Raw genomic sequence first — 22,109 nt, 5'->3', positions numbered from 1 at the left:
ACATTTACAAGCAGGGGCCTAAGAAATTGACTATTTACAGTCTGCCTTTGTTCATTATAGATGTAGGTGCTGCCCCTCTATTCACTGGCTTTAGTCTTGATCCCAAGTAAAATTAAAAAAAATATTTCTAGAATCTTTCTCCATTTTAGAAGGAAACATTTACACCCCTAAATATGGTAATTTTCCTTTTTTGTATATATATATATATATATATATATATATATATATATATATATATATATATTTATGACATACACACTTTTTGTCCAATGACGGTGCAAAACTTCTTCACCATGCTAGCATTTTTTATTTCTTCCTACATTATTTTCCACTATTATATTGCATTTTCATAGTCTCAAAATTTCACTCACAGTACACTTCCTTTCTAATATAATATATTGCATTTATTTTCTTAGTTTCACCAAGTCTTTAGTTTTTACCCTTATTTAATTGTAACCCAACCTTCTTTAATAATTCTTCCACTTGTACCAATGCTTCACCTGCCCTTATTTTATTTTCACTCACAATCACTAAATCGTCTCCATATTGGAGATGAATTTATAACTCTTTTTCCCATCTCCTGTTTTGCATCTTTAATTTTCTATACAAATGTTTGAATTATTGCATTCCAGTGCAGATAGGAACATACTTAATTGACATCCATGTTTAACTTATTTCCTAATTTTTATCTTTCCTCCCATCCTTATGCTTACCATTAATTTCACCAATAATATTTTATAATACTCAATGTTTTCTCCTATCTTATATCTCTTGCATCTTCCATATCACTTAATTACTAACCTTATCTAAATCCTTTGCCAGACCAAGTCAATAGCCATACTTCCTTATTTCCTTTCAAAATTATGTTGTTACTTATTTTACAATTTATATTTTCTTCAACTCTCTCTCTCTCTCCCTTAATTCCAAAAATTGCCTTTCCTTATAATTTCATTTCATCCAAAACCATCTGCATCCTTTTTTATAGTATTTTTAAGATTTTATCATCTGTATTTCCTAATGGTATCGCTTTCCACTTTTTTTCTATTGTTTCTTTCACGTCTTTCCCATATAAATGTAATTACTCAACAACAAATCCCTTTTTTCTTTTATTCCTTTCTCTATTAATTTTTAATTTTCCATTTCCACTCATCTCTTTACAGTATTCATAACCTAATCCATTTATTCATAGTGTTAATTCTTCCCTTTCTTCCCGCTTTTATTGTTTCCTCCATATCTCTCATAGTGATCTCCTTTTTGTAATATTTTCAGATTTGTTTACATTCCATATTTCTTTTCATTCATCATCCTTTTCATGCATTTTACTCACAAACCTTTCTACAATTTCTGCTACTTCCTTCTGTGTATATCGAATATTTCTTTATACATCAAACATCACATCCATTCTTCCTTCCCTTATTTTCATTTCTTTTCCCAGAAATGGTGAAACTATATTTTAACCTTTTCTCTTTTTTTTTTTCATAGAGGTCTTTGTCTCTTTCTCTCAGTCTGTCAACACACTGTTCCATTTCTTTTTATAATTTCATTATATATACTCCTAACTTTGCTTCAATCTTTTTTCTCCAACCAACATATTTTCTTGTATTTTTCTGTATAAGTACTCCACCAGTTTGTCCAGTTTTCATAATGTATTTTCATTGTCATATGATGTTCCCATAAAAGCTTATGCTCCCTTTCCAGTCCATCTGTTTTAAGAATTTCTCCATTCAATATTTTATTCCTTTTCCTTCATTTATTACTTGTTAACCTCTAGTTTAGGCCATGCCAATCTATGATCTGAAAACTCAGCACTCTACCCCATCTGATATTTCTATCATATCTTTTGGATATACCACATCATTTATTTCAGTTCCAAACATACTCCTTTTATAGATCTGTTCTCTACGTTTTCCTATTTTCCACCCTCCATGTCTTATATCCTCCCTTATTACTTTAGTATCTAATGTTAAATTTTCCACTCTTCCTTCTGAACTTGTATTTACAATCTCCCATCGTAATAAATGACATATTTAATAGTACAAAGTTTTATTTTCCTGAGGCATCGTTTTCCTTTGTCATATTGGTGTAGGCATAGACTATAATTATTCTCACACACCTTTTCCTTATATCGCATATCACTAATCCTCCAAGTACTGCTGCTGCTGAGACAATTAAGTATCTTTTCTCTTCACTTTAAAATGTGCTCTTGAACACATAGCACCTCCACTCTGGCCATACAATTTTTTGTCCCATATTACCCTCTGTTCTTTTTCCTTTTTTCTCCCTTCTCGCATCTCCTATCTAACACTCATAAAACTTCATCACTTGTGTTTTTTCTTATACCATTCAATCCCTACCACACCTCTGATATCATTTTGAAAGCTATTTACAATTAGTGCTAATATTCCCAAGTCATCTCTTTCCTTTTTGTGTGCCCTTCTTATTTCCAGTTTGTACTTGGTGTTTCTTTTCCTTCTCTATTCCCTACCTCTAATGAGTTCTCTGTTTTCTTCTTGTTCTTTTCCTGTCTCAAATTCTCCCTCTTCCCCTTCTTTATTTCCTATTGCTGCATATCTATTTTGTCTTGCACTGTAATACTTTTTCTTTATAAAAGATGCCCTACCTCATTCCAATCACCCTTCTCCATATTATTTGCTTTTTCATCTTCTATAGTTACCCCCCATAATACTTCTCCGCCAACGCTGTGAGTTATATTATCACCAGATCATCCTTCTTATGAAACATTCTGTATTTCATTTAACTTTTCCTCATCTAGTATGTGGCAGCTATATCAAAAGTGTCCAAAGTGATTGCATATTCTACACTTACACCTACAATTTTTTGTGGTATGTCCCCTTTTCCCACACTGACAATATCTTTACAGTCTGACATCATGCACTTTTCACCTTCACAAAAAAACTTGCTTTAGATAGACCCCAGTCTAAAGACACTGTTCCCATATACTGCATTTTTCCTCATGCATATCCGGTGTTACCCATAATCCCCCTTTATAAACATTTCTTTCAAAATACATTTTTAAGCTCATGTACTATTTTCTAAACAAAAAAGCTCTTTAACTCAAGTTCCTCTATATCTAATGCTCTAAAGTACACATTTACTTTCTTCCTTAACTGCATTCCCAAGTTCTGAAAATATTCTCATTCCACAATGCAAGTGAGCACTTTTTCTCCATTTCATTTACATTTTTTAAGGAAAGTATAGTAAAAGTTTCAAAAGTAACTTCACAAAAGTCTTCAGTTCCTAAGTGTACTGAACTTCAGACCTATTAACAGTGTCACAGTTCTTTATTTTGAATCTTACTACCAGTCTTGCCTTCTGAATGTGTTGCCGTGGCATTAGTTGTCTTCCTTCAGCTTCAACAACAGCATTTTTCTTGCCTCAAGATATTGCTCACCTCCAGCTATTACACAAAAGCGGAAAACACTGCATCAATGGATCCTGACCATATCCCTGGATGCATCTTAAATAGTATGAAGAAGTATTTAGCCACCACCACTCCCAACAACACCGTTCAGTATCAACTTCCATACAGATTTGATATCAAGCGAATGGAGAACAGCTACAGTCATTCACCTATATAAAAATAATAAACTCGGTGATAAACCAAACTGTGCTTCAATGCATTGGTTTAATACGTTTGAAAGTGATTCTCCTATATAAGACAGATCCTTCCACAGACCTAGGCCATTTCAGTCCACACATCTGAGCTAGTAAAGATGTGCAGCAGGTAAGGGTGATAAAGGATAATGACGGTAACGTACTCACAAGCGAGGAGAGTGTGTTGAGCAGATGGAAAGAGTACTTTGAGGGGCTGATGAATGAAGGGAGTGAGAGGGAGAGAAGGTTGGATGATGTGCAGATAGTGAAATATGAAGTACAGTGGATTAGCAAGGAGGAAGTAAGGATAGCTATGAAGAGGATAAAGAATGGGAAGGCTGATGCCTGAGGAATAGAGAAAAAGTGTTTTGGTACCGATTTTTAAAAATAAGGGTGACGTGCAGAGCTGTAGCAACTACAGAGGGATTAAACTGATCAGTCATAGCATGAAGTTATGGGAAAGAGTAGTGGAAGCTAGGTTAAGAAGGGAGGTGATGATTAGTGATCAGCAGTATGGTTTCATGCCAGGAAAGAGCACTACAGATGTGATGTTTGCTCTGAGAGTGTTGATGGAGAAGAACAGAGAAGGTCAGAAGGAGATGCATTGTGTCTTTGTGGACTTAGAGAAAGCATATGACAGGGTGCCTAGAGTGGTATTGTATGAGGAAGTCAGGAGTGTCAGAGAAGTATGTAAGAGTGGTACAGGATATGTATGAGGGTAGTGTGACAGTGGTGAGGTCTGCGGTAGGAGTGACGGATGCTTTTAAGGTGGAGGTGGGATTACATCAAGGATCAGCTCTGAGCCCTTTCTTATTTGCAATGGTGATGGACAGGTTGACAAATGAGATCAGACAGGAGTCCCCGTGGACTATGATATTTGCAGATGACATTGTGATCTGTAGTAAGAGTAGGGAACAGGTGGCGGAGACCTTGGAGAGGTGGAGACATGCTCTAGAGAGAAGAGGAATGAAGGTCAGCAGGACTAAGACAGAATATATGTGTGTGTGGATGAGAGGGAGGCTAGAGGAATGGTGAGGATGCAGGGAGTAGAGATGGTGAAGGTGGATGAGTTTAAATACTTGGGATCAACAGTTCAGAGTAATGGTGAGTGTGGAAGAGAGGTGAAGAAGAGTACAGGCAGGATGGAGTGGGTGGAGAAGAGTGTCAGGAGTGATTTGTGACAGACGAGTACCAGTAAGAGTGAAAGGGAAGGTCTATAAGAGGGTAGTGAGATGGGTTGGAGACAGTGGCATTGACAAAAAGGCATGAGTCAGAGCTGGGCGTGGCAGAGTTAAAGATGTTAAGATTTGCACTGGGTGTGACGAGGGTGTACAGGATTAGGAATAAGTATATTAGAGGGTCAGCCCAGGTTGGAAGGTTTGGAAACAAAGCCAGAGAGGCAAGATTACATTGGTTTGGACATGTGCTGAGGAGGGATGCAGAGTATATTGGGAAAAAGATAATAAGGATGAAGCTGCCAGGTAACAGGAAAAGAGGTAGGCCTAAGATAAGGTTTATGGATGTGGTGAGAGGGCATGCAGGTGGTTGGTGTGACAGAGCAAGATGCAGAGGACAGGAAGAAATGGAAAGAGATGATCCGCTGTGGCGACCCCTAACGGGAGCAGCCAAAAAGAAGACATCTGACCAGTCTCATATGCAAAGACATGGAAATATTTATCATGGAACTAATCAATAAGGACATAGGGAACCTCCAAACACTGGTCTCACTTTGGATTCATCAAAGGCAGGTCATGTTTATTCATCCTGGTGGACTTTTTAAAAAGGTCACCAGTGCAATGGATAAAGATAAAATGGTACATACCATGTACTTCAACCTAGCCAAAGCTTTTGACACAATACCCCACTCAGGCACAGTAGAAAAGCTATATAAAGATGGGATTGTCAACTGCCTCAGAGATAGAATGCAGGTAATCAGTATAGGAGAAGTTACCTCAACAAAAAGATCAGTCACCAGTGGAGTCCCCCAAGGTTTTGTGCTGGGCTTCTCTTGTTTGGCACCTACATCTCTAAAGTAGAAACCAATGCCAAAGGGCTCTGGCTGACTAAGTTTTCAGATGACTGCAGTCATTGAATCCCCAAATTACTTAGCTATCCTGTGGGAAGTTTTGTCCCAAATAAATAACTAGTGTAAAATTATGGACTGAAAGTAAATGCAAAAAAAAAAAAAATCATTATTATACCATTTGGGACGTCATCTGCCCTGCAGAACTATCACATTCACAATATGCCGCCAAGAGTTGACCAAGTTGTTTGGGATTTGGGAACTTATGTGTACAGCAACCTAACTTTTGACAAACGTGTGTCCATTTTCATAAGTACATCCTTCTATATTGCATAGGTTATAAACAAAGACACTTTGTCTAGATCTACGGATGTCATTGTTCTCATTAAGTCAGTCCTCAATAGACCAGTCATTGGATATAATCCTCATTTGGCAAGTATCTGTCCAAGCACATGTAAAAACTGGAATGGCCACAGAGATAGTTTCTAAAAGGATACAAGGCATAAACATTCTGTCCTATATGAGCCAAATCAAAGCCCTGTCACTATATTCTGTAACCTACAGACTGCTAAGTGGTTACCTATGTCTGGCATACAAGGCATCCTCTGACCCAGTACTGATGGATTTATTGCACATCAGCAAGTCAAATGGCATAAGAAATACCTGGTCTAGGGATCTAATCCTAATCTGCAACATCAACAGAATGATATGGAGGGACAGTCATATCTCACAGATACAGAGGCTTTGGTACAGACTACCCATGTAAAACATAGCTCATCCCTGTCCATATTCAAGTGCAATTTGGACATATGGATGGGAAACAGAAAACTTACCGCAGGACTGCCCCCTGGACTACAGATGGAGAGCAGCAACTCCTAAATGCTTTATCCCATGCATGAGCCCACTCAACTTATTTATGGTTTGATCCCTGTTGCTCTCACTAGAGGTAATATATATAATCAATGACTGTAGAATGGATAAGGCCAACCAAACACCAAATGGAATAGGTTAATTCAAGCAACAAAAGGGAAATTGGCTGGGCTTAAAATGGCTCGCAAGGACAACTAGCCTAGCACTTACCTATGAACCTTTGGTTACAATTACAGAATATGAAACAGTTTTCTCATGGAAATGGTCTGGAATAGAAATATGTTGCCTCTTTATGACATGCCTGGCATGTAGCACAGAGGACTGGAGCACTGTCTTGATAATGAGCTGTTTCAGGTTTCAAGGGTACAGAGTCTGGATCCTTCAGCCTTCATTTGTCTGTGTGACCTTGAGCAAGTCACTTAACCACCCAGTGCTTTGGAGTAATTGTAAATGTTGGTGAGGTTCCTTAATGGATGGCTTACCTAGTAATAACCTGTGCTCTCAAAAACACCCTATTCTAGGGGTATGGTTTTAAAACAAGATACTCCACTGGACAGGCATACCATAAAACTGCCATTTTCACCTTCCGATAATCCCGATCCTTTTCCCAGATTCATAATGGAAGCTCCTCCTCTGTTACCCCTCCCAGAACAAAATCTACTAAAGTACTTTATCTTACTTCCTCATCAGTGTTGGCTCACCTCACTCCATCATGATGAAAACTGGAGTTTCTAAAACTCCTTCTTCCAACTCTGTAACAATAATCTCTTTTACAGAATCTGTTATAAATTAGTATTCTGCATCAGTCCACGCTCAGCCTGCTGTCTCCTCAGTAAATCCATCTTGGAAAAACATTGACCTCCACAGTAACCCTATGGCACTCCTTAGTGGACAAATACAGTAGGAAAAGTTTCTTGGAACTTGGCCTAATTTCCCCTAATTCATATAAATACCACAATGGATCTCCCCTTAAAAGAGGACACTAACCCAAGAGAACTGGTCAACCAAGAGTAAATAAAAAAGAAATATATAAATTAAAGTCCTGCTAATTCTTTAATTTTTCCTAATATGCATGCAGTGCAATACTTCCAACATTTTATTCCAGTGTATACAGTGATGTGCAAGACCACTGTTATTTAATTGCCAGCTACATCAGTCACAACAAATTAGTTTAAGGCAGTACTGGTTTGGGTTACTGAATAATCTATCCTAAAGCCATCCAGATTTCCCTTTTACTGCTGCTGAGTCTTCTGAAGGGAACCAGGAGAAGGTGGAGTAGGCTACATAACCCTTGTTTATTATAATGGCATATTGCTAGTGGGTAAGTTCAAATTTAAATTTATTTAACTTCTTCACAAATCAGCACCGTTTAGAGAAGCATGGACACTTTTTATAAAATTAGAATAGTGAAAATATAGATTAGGCACATGAAACAAAGAGAAAAAAACTCAGAAATGTAGATTAAAGCAAAAGCTGTTCATACTCTTGAAGGAGGCAAGTTTGAAGCAATCCATAATTAAAACAATGAGTAACAAGACCACACAGACAAACCAGTCAGTCAAAACTAAAAGAATATTTCACTGTGAGATTGCTTAAAACCTCTTGTATTAGAGGTAACATGAGATATATGCAACTGACACCTTAAGGACATCAGGTGTTTCAACTGTATGGTATTTCTGAATGTCTGACTTTTTTCCTTTTAAGTCTGTTATGGACAAATTCAGGTCAGTAAACCCAAACCCCACTTGCTGTGAGCATGCATGTTTCACTCATCTTATGGCCTCATCAGCACAGCATAAGTGAACTGTTTGGCTAACCTTTGGAAACACAGGTTTGTAGTACACAGCTGATGTCCATAACCATTAGGGTGCCTGCAAAATATCCCAACCAACAAATTAAAACACTGAGTAACAAGGTGACACAGACAAACCAATCAGTAAAAACTAAAATAAAAATTTAGTCAAACTAGATTATCCACTGTGTGATTCCATAAAACCATGCATTCAGAACCAGAATCAGAAATGCCATATAGCTGAAACACCTGATTTCCTTAAGGGGACTTTTTCTTGTATCCCATGTTACCTTGGCTAGATTTCTCTTTTAGTTTTTACTGATTACTTTGTCTGTGTGACATTGATACTCATTGTTTTAGTTTGTTGGTTGGGATATTTTGCAGACACTCTGTATATCAGCTGGGTACGACAATACTGTGTTTTCAAAGGTTAGCCAAACAATCCTCTTATGCTATGCTGATGAGACTATAAAAAGGCTGAAACCATACATGCCCACAGCTAGTGGAGTTTGGCTTCATTGGTCTGAAATTGTCCATAGAAGGCTTAAAAGGAAAAAAAAGTAGTGATCATTCAGAAGTGCCATATAGCTGAAACACCTAATTTCCTTAACGGGTCATTTGCATATATCTCATGTTACCTCTAATACAAGAGGTTTTAAGGACTCGTACAGTGGAAAATCTAGATTGGCTGGCTAGATTTTAGTTTTTACTAATTGATTTCTCTGCATGACCTTGTTACTCACTGTTTTCATTATGGAGTGTTTCACACACAGTCCATAGGTCATATTGCAGCCCATACTCTACTCACTGGATATACGGAAGTTGCATCATTTACATGGGGACTTAGCTGCATATTGTGTTGCCTCTTGTGAGGTTCTTGTTTTTTAAAGGTGCCCAAAATGTGACTTTTTTAAATAGAAATATGCTTTCGGACAACACAAGCGTACCTATAATTCAAAGGACTGCATTTCACTTTATCACTAAAAATGCTCAATTTTGTGGAAGTTTCGTTGTTTTTGTTATTTCATATCATATTAAAGTATTTTAGATAATAAAGCATACATTTATTCAAATTAAGAGGAAAGTTAGAAAATATGTTTTGTCCTAAAATTATGGGACCTTTATAATTTTTTGTACACAGCATAAATGTCCAAGTACTGGATGTCCTATGAAAAACAGGGGAAGGTGGTTGCTCCAGGATGGTGAAGTTTGATTTTTTATTGTGTTATAATTTGATTTTTGGCAAACAGAAATAGAAAGGAAGGGATAATATTTAATATGATAACTACAAAGACCGAATGAAAGGGATACTATCTGAAAAGCACTCTAACAAAAAGTGTTAACTTAGGCAGCCATCAAACAGACATTAACATCTTATACTCTTGTTTGTAGTACAACTTCAGTGAATTATGTGTAAGTCATGATATATGGCATGGGTTTCTTTTCATGCATATTCTGATACCTTGTCTTATCTGCCTGAATTTTTATTTTAATCCCACACGCTATTACTGCATATCACAGATACTTTACACCTGCTAAAGAACATACAACCTATATTTTCACAAAGCTGCACTTCTCAGCTCAGACATTGGTTTGTAAAGATTAAAAAGAAAATGCCAAGAACAGTCTTCTCTAACGTGTTTGCCCTGTAGAGTAAGGTACGTTTGCATTTCTCACTGGTTAAAAAATCCCTTTGTTTAGCTTGCATATGGAAGTAAGCAATCTTTAGAACTTCTAGTTTTACAGGTTCTAAAAGCAGGTACTGCAGTAAGCTTGTCCAAATGTGACTCTCCAGGCATGTTTTTTTTTCTTGACTCAGAGGCTACTTCCTGTTTTCATATACTGCACTTTTGCACTGTATCATACAACCTGGATTCCAATAAAAGCAATATGGTACATGAAAGGAGAATTTTGTACTTAAATAGGTGATCTGAATTAGTTTACTTCATTTGGTCTTCAACCTGTGGGAATACGAATCCGTATCGGATCCGGGCCAACAAAAATTACTAGCATCAGCTCCAAGCTCCAGACTCCTCCCCTTACCCATAATATACCTCTACTGCCTTCCATCCCCAGGTCTCATTTGCCACAATTTGTAAAACATCGTGTCGCTAGAGCTCCAGCTAGCAGGGTGATTATAACTAAGTTTTTCTAAATTTTCTGCTACGTTTAGCCATTTCAGGTTAGTATAGGTACCCTTTCTCCCCTCCCATTGCTTTGACGTTGAGTGTAGGTTTGTAGTTGTAGTTAGTTTAGAGTAGTTTGTCTGTGGTGCCCCTCTTAGTCAGTCTAGTGTGGTGAGTAGGTGTGTTATTAGTCTAAAGAAAAAAAGTTTTTGGTTTGTTTCTTTCTTTTTTTAAGGCTTCTTGTTTGATAGTATGGCTGAAAAAATTATCTTTAAGCACTGCACAGAGTTTGGCCATAAGCTCTCCACAGTGGATGGCCACACTCTGTGTGTGTTGTGCATAGGTGTGGCCCACCTTAATGTGGAGTGCTCCATTTGTGCGGGGTTCAATCCCCGAGCTTTGAAGGATAGAAAGGCCAAGTTGGCCCTCAAAGGTCTTCTGCCTGCCACTGATCCTCCTTCATCGTCTTTGGCTTCAGTCACAGCAGCTGCTGTGGCTGCCTCTCCCACTTCTCTCCCTCTAGCTTCCTCTCCCTCCCAGGCTGGGACTCAAACTCCTGTATCTAAACCTGTGGTAGCAGAGCAGAGAAGAGGTAGAGAGCGGGAGAGAGAGTCGAAGATGAAGGAAAAGAGGAAGAGGTCCCTGGACCTCTCGTCCCCTAGCAAGTCTGCATGGATCCGTAACTCCCCTCGGCTCTGGTCTCCAAGGTTCTCCCTGGAGCCAGAGGAGGCACGTTCAGTCTCCCGGGCCTCGGTTTCCCGACCGTCCAGGTAGGTGTCCGTAGCCTCATCTCAGTCGACCTGTTCTTTATCAGACATGGATCTGGATAAGATGATGAGGTGCTTTATCCGTACAGAGATCCAGATGGGGGTCTTGCCAGCGACCCCCCTCCCGCAGGAGGTGGGAGCTTGCTTCCCTTTTTTCAGCCCATTTCTCCTTCCCCGATCCAACCTTCTGCTTTGGAGTTCTCAGATCCAAGGCTGGTCTTGGTCAGGGGATCGGTGCCGATAGTCTTTGTGTCCTCAATGCCGACAGCTGCCTGGAGTATCTCGGATCTGACCAGTTCAGATCTGAGCTGCTCTCACAGCTGGAGCCTGGATGTCTGATCCAAGGGAGTGGAACCTTTTCCATCGGATCTGACATTGTCGGGCAAGGTTCCCTCCCTCGGAGCACTGGGGAGACAGGCCTTCTTATTAGCTTCCCATGAGGTCTGCTCTCCTTCGGCATTCGATGTGGTAGAATAGGTCTTCTCCATCGGATCGAGGCCTTTGACCGCACCCTTGGACTCCACCCAGACCCTGTCAGCTCTGTCTATGGTCCTTATTGTCTTACCAGAGGGACAGCCTGTGCCCAAAGAGCTCCAGACGGTTCCCAAAGAGGAACAGATGGTTTGCAAGTGCTTCCCGGAGAGCCCCACAGGAGATGTGCCTCGCAAGCATACGTGCAAGAGGAGGCACTTGGACTCCTCTGAGTCCCTAACTGAGGACACAGATTATGATTATGGGGAGGGCTCCCCAAGATCACCTCCCGACGATGTCTCCTTTGGAGACATCATGGAAATCCTGCACCAGTGGGGGGTTGGTCTGCCCCCAAGCCCTCCTCTGATGAGTCTGTGTTTCTGGAGGCTTTTTGCGCAAGCCCGTCTAGGTCTTGGGTGTCCCATCCCGCAGATCCTTTAGTGGATTTGATCACCTCACGGGTGTGGAAGGAACCAGATACCATGGAGCTGATCCCCAAGTGCCCCAATAAGGTTCTGAGTCCCTCTATTGACAGGCCTTCCTGGAACAAGGGCTCCCCAGTGGATGCCATGGTGATAGCAGCAGCCACGAAGAAGGAACTATCTCAGGAAAGTTCCTCGGTCCACCCTCCTGTCCGAGAGTCACGGATTCTGGACCACCTAGGGAAATGGGTGTATGCTTCAGCTACCTTTTCAATAAGGGAGCTGAACTACTTGCCCCATGTCATGAGACTACAACGTGACCTAGTGAAGGAGCTGGAGGAGTCTCCACCCAAGTCCATCTTGCAGGAGAACAAGACTTCGTTCTCTGCAAAAATGGCCACTCTGAGAGCAGTATCAAATACGTGCATGCAACTCCTCTCCCCTGCTATGGAAGGAGTGGCTAGGGTGGCTGGATCCGGCATGTTCATGAGGCATAACGCCTGGCTCAGTTTGCGCCAATTCACCGCACCCTTTAACGTGTCCTTTGCTAATGGCCCTTATGACGGCTCGACTCTTTTCGGTAAGACCATCAAGGAGACACTAGTCCAGAATGAGAAGGACAGGAAGACATTGTCTGCCATCATGATCTGCTTCCCTAACCCTTAAAGGTCCTTTTCCCGGAACCAGAGACGGCAAAAGAAGATGTAGTTCCAGAAGTCTCAGTATTCCCAGGACACTTAGGGCTCTTCTTCTTCCCCTAGAGGCAAAGGGGGACAGAATGGACACCAGCCCTGAAGCTGAGGGGGTCTGCGAAACTTCAGGTCTCGAGAACCATTCTTGGACAGACCCGGGCAGCAACCCTGAGGGGATGCCCGGCTGCTCTACTCTGGAGACAGTCGGGGGGATGATTGTCCTTGCACCCAGTGGCATGGGAGTCCATAACAATGGACTGCTGGGTGCTTCAAATCATATCTAGAGGATATTCTGTCCCCTTCGTTGGTTCACCCATACCTCCCAAACACCTCTAGGAAGTTCAACCTATGCAAAGGGAGGCAGCAGCACAGAAAATTTCCAAGTTGCTAGGAAAATGAGCCATCGAAACTGTCCCCCCAGATCAGTCCAGACCGGGCTTCTACTCCATGTTCTTTTTGGTGCCAAAGAAAATAGGGGACTTAAGGCCCATCCTGGGCCTCTCTACCCTGAACCTGTCAGTTGCCAAAGAAAAGTTTTGGATGGTCACACTACAGTCCATCATGCCGTACCTACAAGAGAGAGACTGGATGTGCTCGTTAGATCTCCAAGATGCTTACTATCACATAAAAATGCACAGAAGCTCCAGGAAGTTCCTCCACTTCTGGCTAGGGGCCACTCATTATCAATTTCGAGCCCTACCCTTTGGTCTCACCACAGCCCCCAGGGTATTTACCAAAGTGATGGTGGTTGTAGCGGCTCACCTGAGGCTTCAGGGGATTCAGGTCTATCTGTACCCGGACGATTGGTTCCTCACTGCTCTCACCAGGCCTCTACTTTCCCATACCAGGGATTACTTTCTGACACTTGCCCTGAGTTTGGGTATCACAATCAACACAGTCAAGTCTCTACTAGAGCCTGTACAGGTGATAGATTACATTGGTGCCAGGATAGACGCACTACAGTGCAAAGTGCTCCTGACCTCGGAGAGAGTTCAAAACCTCAGGATGCATGTCTCCCTTATTTACAGTTCTCACCTCCTGACAGTGGAATCAGTGTTGCGGGTCCTTGGCTCGATGGTGGTGACTATAACTCTCCATCCATGTGCTCGGCTACACATGCAGATTCTTCAATGGACTCTAGCGGTTCAGTGGTCCCTGTTGGATTTACCACTAACCTATCCTATCCCACCTGAGTCAAGTGTGTCAGTCATCCCTTATGGTGGATGAGCTCTCCGGACATTTTGGAGGGACGATCCTTTGTTCCAGCCCCGGCCCAAACCACAGTAACCACGAATCCATGAATGCCTCCCAACTCGGGGGGGGGGGTTGTTCGGGCAGGACAGTCCAAGGCCTGTGGTCCCCCTTAGAGACCAGCTTGCATATCAGTGTCCTAGAGATGAGAGCGGTCCTTCTAGAGTTGTAGGCCCTTCATGCCTTTCTTCCTCTGGGGATGATTGTCATTCAATCAGACAACATTTCAGTAGTCTGGTATATCAAAAAACAGAGAGGGACCAGATCTTATCCCCTTTGTTGTGAGGCCATGAGAGGTTGGGAATGGGCAATCTCCACCAGTCGCTTTGTCATCGCAATGTACATTCCAGAACGGTCCAACATTCTAGTAAACAAGCTAAGTCAGACCATTCTGATGCATTATGAGTGGTCTCTGAATCTATCAATAGCGGAACAGATCTTCAGTGAGTGGGGTCATCCTTGCTGCGATCTCTTCACATCTCCTTCCAATGCGAAGTGTAGTAGGTTTTTCATTCTGAAACCTCCGCCGGGGACCCCCCCCCCAGAGATGCTCTAGTTCATGCTTGGCCTCCCAGTCTTCTGTATGCTTACCTGCCAGTTCCTTTCATCCTGAGGTTTCTGCAGAAAGCTTGTCAATTTTGGAGCAAGGTGATCCTCATTGCCCCATTCTGGCTTCACCAGGTATGGTTTCCCTACCTTTGGTCTCATCTTCTGGCTCCACCTTAGATCCTAGACCCCACTCAGGATCTGATTTCACACCCATCAGGGGTGCCTCATCTTAGTCTGGACAGCCTAAAGCTCACGGCTTGGCTGCTCTAGGTTCCGTGATTGCTAGGACACCCAGACCTCAGTTAAGTCTATTTTGGTAGCTACTCATAAGTCTTCTACCAGAAAGGTTTATTGCAGCAAATGGAAACGTTTTTCTTTCTGGGCCTCTCAGAGGAGTTTAGATCCTTTTACGGCTCCTATTTCCACCATTCTTGATTTTCTAGCTGATATTTTCCAGCATGGGACTAGTTCTTCTACTGTCATAGTTTAGTTGGCTGCCATTTCTCATTTTCATGTGGGTGAGAATTCTACATTCTTGGCATCTTCTAGACTGTGTAAAGCCTTTATTAAAGGCACTTTTTTGCTATGCCTCCCGGTCAAAGATCCTGTCCCCCCATGGGAACTTTCTATGGTTCTCCAAACTCTGGTCTCTGTCTTTTGAGCCTGCTGCAACTGCAGATCTAAAATTTCTATTGTGGAAAACAGCTTTCCTGGTGGTGATTACCTCTGCTAGAAGGGTTTCAGAACTACAAGCTTTGTCCATAAAATTCCCATACATGATTTTTCATAAAGATAGCTTCCTTTTAAACCAACCCATCTTTTCTTCCTAAGGTGGCATAACCAGTCAATATCAATCAGACTATAAATTTGTCTGTGTTCTTTCCCAATTTTACTAACAGGATGGATTACAAACTACATATGTTGGATGTTCATAGACAGTTACGATTCTATTTACACAGGACAAACAATTTTCGTAAATATGATCAATTGTTTATTTAGTTCTATAGAACCTTTTTTGGCAAACCTATTTCCTAGGTCACTATAGCTAGATGGATTTCTTCATGCATCCTACAGGTCTATAAGGACAAAGGCATGCTCCTCCAGGTCAGGTAAAAGCTCATTCCACTAGGTCCATGGCTACGTCAGCAGCTGTCTGGTCTAGGGTGTCTTTGGATTGCATTTGCTCTGCAGCTACTTGGTCCTCATCTCATGTTTATTTCCCATTACAAATTGGATTTGACATCTAGAAGGAAAGCATCCTTTGGCTCATTGGTGCTCTGGAATATCCTTCCATGAGGGCTTCCCAGGAGTTTAGTAGCTGGGGACTCTGTCCCACAGGTTGAAGACCAAATAAAGTGAACTACTTCAGATAAAGAAGTTATGTACTTACCATAACGTTCCATCTGAGTAGTTGTACTTCATTTGTCTTCAACCATCCCTCTTTCCTTCCCCCTGACCTTGGTGCATGTTCAGCCTACGGGCTGTAGTATAGGTCACAAGTATGTTATCAGGTCGGATTCTAAGTATAAGTTTTGCAAACTCTATCTGGGGATGGAAGGTAGTGGAGGTGTATTATGGATAAGGGGAGGAGTCTGGAGCTCAGAGCTGTTGCTAGTAATTTTTGCCGGCTTGGATCCAATATTGATATGTATTCCCACAGGTCGAAGACAAATGAAGTGCAATTACTCAGATAGAACGTTATGGTGAGTACATAACTTCTTTTTTACATGCAGTGGAGAGCTTGGCTGCAGTAAAAATATGCAAAAATACTTGTGGTGCAAATTGTAGAAACACGAGACAGCAAAAAATTAAAAATGAAAACACTTATACCACTGCATATTATGACTGTTTTATGATGCAGTACATGATAGAAACACATTTATGATAGGAGCTAAAGGTAATCGTAACTTTTTGGGACAGTAGTAAAAATGTAAGTTTTAAAATGGAGTTTAGCAAAAGAAGTACCTATTTATGAGTTTGGTACTTTTTATTTTAATGCATCAAGATTTCATTACACCTTTGAATAAGTCTTAACTCATGATCTCTGATTGTGGTGCCATCAGGTTTAATTTGCAAGCTGATTTCATAAGCAATTACAAATCCTTCTTTTCAACTTCAAAAGAAAAAAAATAGCTTGGAACTGGAAGCACAAAAAGTGCTACGCCCCTACTGTATTTTTTGTAGTAGCCACATTGCAACCTTTTACTGAAGTTATTGAAAATTATCAATGTCTTACAACAATTCTCTCCAAAAAAAATGCTGTACTCCAGCAATGATGCCTTCAATAAGACAGTGGCATTGGGTACTACAAACAGGAGTGAAAAAACTGATGAGCCATAACCTGATTAATAATTAGGTGACTTACAAGAGGATTAATGGGGCTGATGGAACTACAACTAAACCAGTAGTGTTCCAGCTTTGAATGAACTCATCAAGTTGCTTACTTCTGCCAGGGTATTGAAATTTCATTTTATTTTTTTAAACCACGGAGAAATTTGCATTGTAATGTACTGGCAGCAGACACCTTTTAGTATTCACTGTGTCACAACTTCCACAGTGGCATCCATTTGTTAATAACTGTAGAAATTGTTGTATTAACTTTCACTATTAGAAACAAATAACAAGAGCTATCCTACTATTACTACAGGTTCTCATAATGTGGGTATAACAGCCTTGCTTACAGGTTTACTGGTGTATGAAACCACTATCAATCCTTGTGCTCCTTAGCCCAGCTCATACCTTCGTGATCACTGTTTACTTCAGCATATTTTACTAAATTTCAGTTCTAATATTTAAAACATAACATGAATGATTTTCGTGTACTGAAAGTAATTAAATCATACTCACTGGTGCTCCCAGATCTCCCTTGATTCCCTTCACTCCAGGAGGTCCCTGAGATCCCTGTGGTTAAAAGTTAAAACAGCAAACTGAATACAGAACATCATCTGAGGACATTTCTCAAACAAGAAAATCAGTTCTGCTAACTCAGTCTCCACTATTTCAAAGCACTTTAATATTCATTTAATATGTAGCAGTTTTAATTCACCATTTTGAATTTCACAGCATCGCAGTTTCTAGCATTTAAAAATAGTTGAAAGAGTTGAAGGAAGCAGTCATGCAATTTAGAATGCTCTTTAGTAAATTGTATTTTTATATATAAATAGTATGGCATAATATTCCAGATAATGTGAGATGGTCACCAATGTAGCTCATTTGAAAGAGATTATAAAACCAATTTCAAATATGTACAAATGTCAAATACTGGGACGAGCAGTACAGGATGAAGAAATATATACCATGTTATGTCTAAGAATTGTTTAGGTATTAGTAGTGATGCATTATTTGTCTTAACAGATAGCAAAGATCTTCATACTTTTAAAACAATATATTCAAAACACAGTTGTACACAATTTTTTTTATGCAATACTTTCTCAGTAGAATATATACATTAATACCTGTGGACATTTTTAGCAATGACCAGGGCCATAGCTGCAAGGATAAATACAATATGCAAAGATAAATTTAAGCAGCTGATTAATGTATTTCTGAAATGTAGTTAATAAAGGGAGTACATGGAATAAGTGTGAATGTACATGGAAAGAACCTACTTTAGAGCAAAAATAGGTGGAGGAGTGGAGGTTAGGATCTTCTAACTATTGCATCTGGTCTAACCATGCAAATATGCAGTTTTGTTGTACTTGTTTTATTATGAAGAATACACCTTTGGGCTATAAAGTATGTTATTCAATGCAGTGAAAGCATCTTTTCTCATAAAACATGCCAAAGCATTTCTACCAACTGTCAGATTAATGAAGACAATATCAACCTTACTAGAAGCTATATTGGCACAAAGAATCATTACATACAGAAAGCATTATGGATAACAAACACAAAAATCAAGAAACTCAGAAAGCATATTTTTACTTCTGTTTTGGTCCCATTATTGCTAACATTATTATGACTTGAGGCTTCTGAAACGCTCCATTTTTTCCCTTTTTCCATTTGGTAGCTGCCTTCATGTAGTATGGATGCCCACTTTAGAATTACCATAGTGCATTGTATATCTATACAGTAGCACATCCACTGAGGGGGATACGGGAGTTGAGGTTCCCAGACAGTTCAAAGCCATCTGGTAGTACAGCACTGGGGATTTTACGGCTTACCCTAATGGGTTCTGGAATGTGCATAGTCGCAATGCCTGTAGGTGGAAATATTTCATAGTCTGTTCCTTTGTGAGCCTTTAACATAGACTGCATGCTGCATCTGTGGAGTTATAGCCTGTCATCGATAAGTCAATGTCCCCTCTGGTTGTACCTCTATATATGAGTTTTTATTTAAAATCTATATCCTTGACAGTATGCTTACATGCCAGTTAATATGTCACACCAAATTATCTTATACATAGCATTCTTTACTATTGTTTAATTCTTACTATACAATGAAATCTTATTTACATTCAAAAAGTGCACACTGATCGGCTACATCAGTTAGAATACCAGTTGTAAATCCTCCAGTGAGCAGACCAACATAGCGAATTTGCTTGCTGACAAATTCAGCTCATTTCACTGTTCACTCTCCCCCTCACCCCCAAACTATTGTCATAATACCCCTATTAACAGGCAGTAGGTCCTGGTGGCACTTGCTAAGACTAAAATCACAGCCTCAAGGGTCCCCGACAGTATCCCAGGATGCCTCCTAAATAGCCTGTACAATGATCTATCAGGACCACTCGAGTCACTTTTAATTATAGCCTCAAAACAGGCTTTATACCATGAGAATGGAAGACTGCAGTGCTTATCCCATTTCAGAAGGGTGGACAATCAGCCAGTCCTGGAAATTGTAGACCTATTAGTCTGACTAGTCTAATATCCAAAGTCATGGAATGAATTATCATGGAAGTGATCAACAAAGACATAGGCAACCTTCAGACACTGGACTCAACCCAGTTTGACTTTACTAAGGGATGTTCATGCCTACTTAATCCTGGTGGACTTATTTGACATGTAAGAGGCAATGTATGAGGGAAGATGGTGGATACTACCTACCTGGACATGGTTAAGCATTTCATACAACAACACACTCAGTTATAGTTGACAAACTCACAGAGCTGGGCATAAACCCCAACATAACATGCTGGATTGCCAGATGGCACACAGACAGGACCCATGAAGTCAGGATTGGTGAGACCACTTCCATTAAGCGACTGGTCACCAGCAGGGTACCTCAGGGCTCCATGCTGGGATCACTCCTAGTTAGCATCTACTTCTCGAAGGGAAAGGCTAATGTCAAGGGTCTTTGGCTGAATAAGTTTCCAGAGCTATATAATTGGGAGATTATCCTCACAAACAAAAACATATTAAAAGAGGGTCTAACACAGACAAATTACTGATGCCAAAGTCATGGATTAAAACTGAATGCCAAGAAATGCATTATTGTGCCTTTTGTTTAAATTACCACCCAGGCTAATTACACCCTCAATAAGACACCCCTAAGAACTGATCTGGTAGTCGGGCATCTAGGGACATCTGTAGTGAGTAATCTGGCCTTTGACCAACATGTGTTGGTCAAAGAGTGGTTTCTGGCCCAGAAATTGTAGTTTATTGGTTGTTTGGCAGCTTTTCCATCTCTTTCAACTTACTGGTTTAAAAGCCCCCATTTGCACTTGTTTCCCATCTTTCCTGTAACTAGTCTAGTCCCAATACAGATTTGCTGTATCCAGGACTGTTTGCAAGCTTCTGATCCCCCCAAGCCTTTCTGTGTTGGAGGGAAGCATTCTAGCCTTTCAGTGGGAGTGGTAAGCACTAGGTAGCCTATCTACAACAAGATCCAGGTACAGATTCATAGTTTTAGCACTTGAATTTGCTTATTCGTGGTCAGCACTTGTTCAGAACTTGTTGTTAACACTAAATAAGCTACAAATTGCTACAGCACTCAACCTTCCTCTTTACCTAGAGGAAAACAGTTTTTGTACTTACTTTCCGCACTTGCTTAGAGAAAAACAGTTCTTATACTCACTTTCCTCACTTGTCTAGAGGAAAGCAGTTTTTTATTCAGGCATGTCCAAGGGTCAGCTCCCAGTGTTCTCTCCTGTTTATCTGATGAATCTGGGTATCTTGAGGCAATGTCGCAGTTGCCTCATGTACACAGACAACCATCTTCTCCTACCACCCAACACCACAACCTGTGAGAGATGCAATTATCTAGCCAAACTGGAGGTAAAGCTCTCTCCAACCAAGACTGAACTTGACAGTCAAGAGGAGAAGGTAAACACTTACACCACACCACACTCATCACATAGTCCCACTAAACCTACACCACCAAAATCCACACATAGAAACAAAAACATTCGCAGAGGCTCTCAATAATAATCTGATCAAGCAACAGAGACCTCCAAAGCAGAAACGCACGCAACCTCTACCCCCCAACACAACCCAAATGACACATAGCCCACAGACTCAGTGTGCCAATAAACCATAGCCCATAAGGCAAACCAACATACCCAACACACTAGTCATAGGTGACTCTGTAGTCAGGCACACTGTTGTCCCACTGTCAGCTGCCTGTCGGGTGCCAGGATCCGAAAAATAACCCACGCACTCAGGTCACTCCACAACATGTACAAATATGACTCTGTCATTGTCCATGTTGGCGTGAACGACCGGAGAAGTACCTCCCTGGACTACACGAAAAGAGACAATTGGCTAAGCTTCTGGTGTCATTCTAAGGGGATCCAGTATCTGTCGGCCTGGGTCGACATGGTCGACAGACCACAATGCTTTGCCAGAGATGGCCTGCACCTGTCGCCCCTGGATTCCGGATAATGGCTAAGGCTCTTGCTGCCCCTATAGTGCCTTTTTTAGGCAAGGTTCAAATGACAAATTCACCACAGTAACAGGAACAGGCAAGCAAAATCTGAGGGTAATGCTACTCAATGCTAGAAGTCTAAATCTCAAAATGCACTCACTCGAGTTACTCCTTAAATTGGAGAACATTGATATCTGTGCAGTGATTGAGACCTGGTTCAAGGCTCTAGAGAGCACCCCTGCATTACCAGGCTATAACTCATACCACACATTTCGGCCATCTAACCTGGACCAGAACACCAAATGTGGAGGTGTATCCATATTCATTAAGGATATCCACACATCCAGGCTAGTTATGCAGCATAATGCATCTGAGGTTATCCAAGTGAAACTAACTCTGGGCAAAACTGCAATCCAAATTGTAGCTTGCTACAGATCCCCCACCATGACCCAGGATTCCTATTCTTCTTTTCTTGATATACTGGAAAATATTAGGGTTCAACCAAACACCCTAATAATGGGCGATTTCAACTACCCCACCATTAACTTGGAAAACTACTCGTGTACCAACTCCTTCACTCATTGCTTTCTGGAATTCATAAATTCCAATGCCCTGGATCATCTTATCCACACCCTCACCAGGGGCAAGAATATCCTAGACCTAGTCATTACCAACATGAGTGACCGGTGTTCCACACCTGAAATCAACTCCTCATTGGTCAGATCTG

At 40.9% G+C, this 22,109-nt stretch overlaps 1 protein-coding gene across 1 annotated transcript in view; it reads right to left on the bottom strand.

Moving 5' to 3' along the window:
• Positions 1-22,109, bottom strand: part of COL22A1 (collagen type XXII alpha 1 chain) — a 2,341,282-nt gene that overhangs the window by 1,122,041 nt on the left and 1,197,132 nt on the right. Inside the window, exon 14 of the mRNA XM_044067281.1 lies at positions 17,426-17,479. Within this exon, the coding sequence (XP_043923216.1) occupies positions 17,426-17,479 (54 nt within the window). The remainder of the gene's footprint in view (positions 1-17,425; positions 17,480-22,109) is intronic.

This window comes from Protopterus annectens, chromosome 3.part1, assembly GCF_019279795.1.
Source record: "Protopterus annectens isolate FY-2018-M chromosome 3.part1, PAN1.0, whole genome shotgun sequence".
NCBI classification, from domain to species: domain Eukaryota; kingdom Metazoa; phylum Chordata; order Ceratodontiformes; family Protopteridae; genus Protopterus; species Protopterus annectens.
The sequence above is the reverse complement of the archived record's forward strand: the minus strand, read 5'-3'. Positions and strand labels throughout refer to the sequence as shown.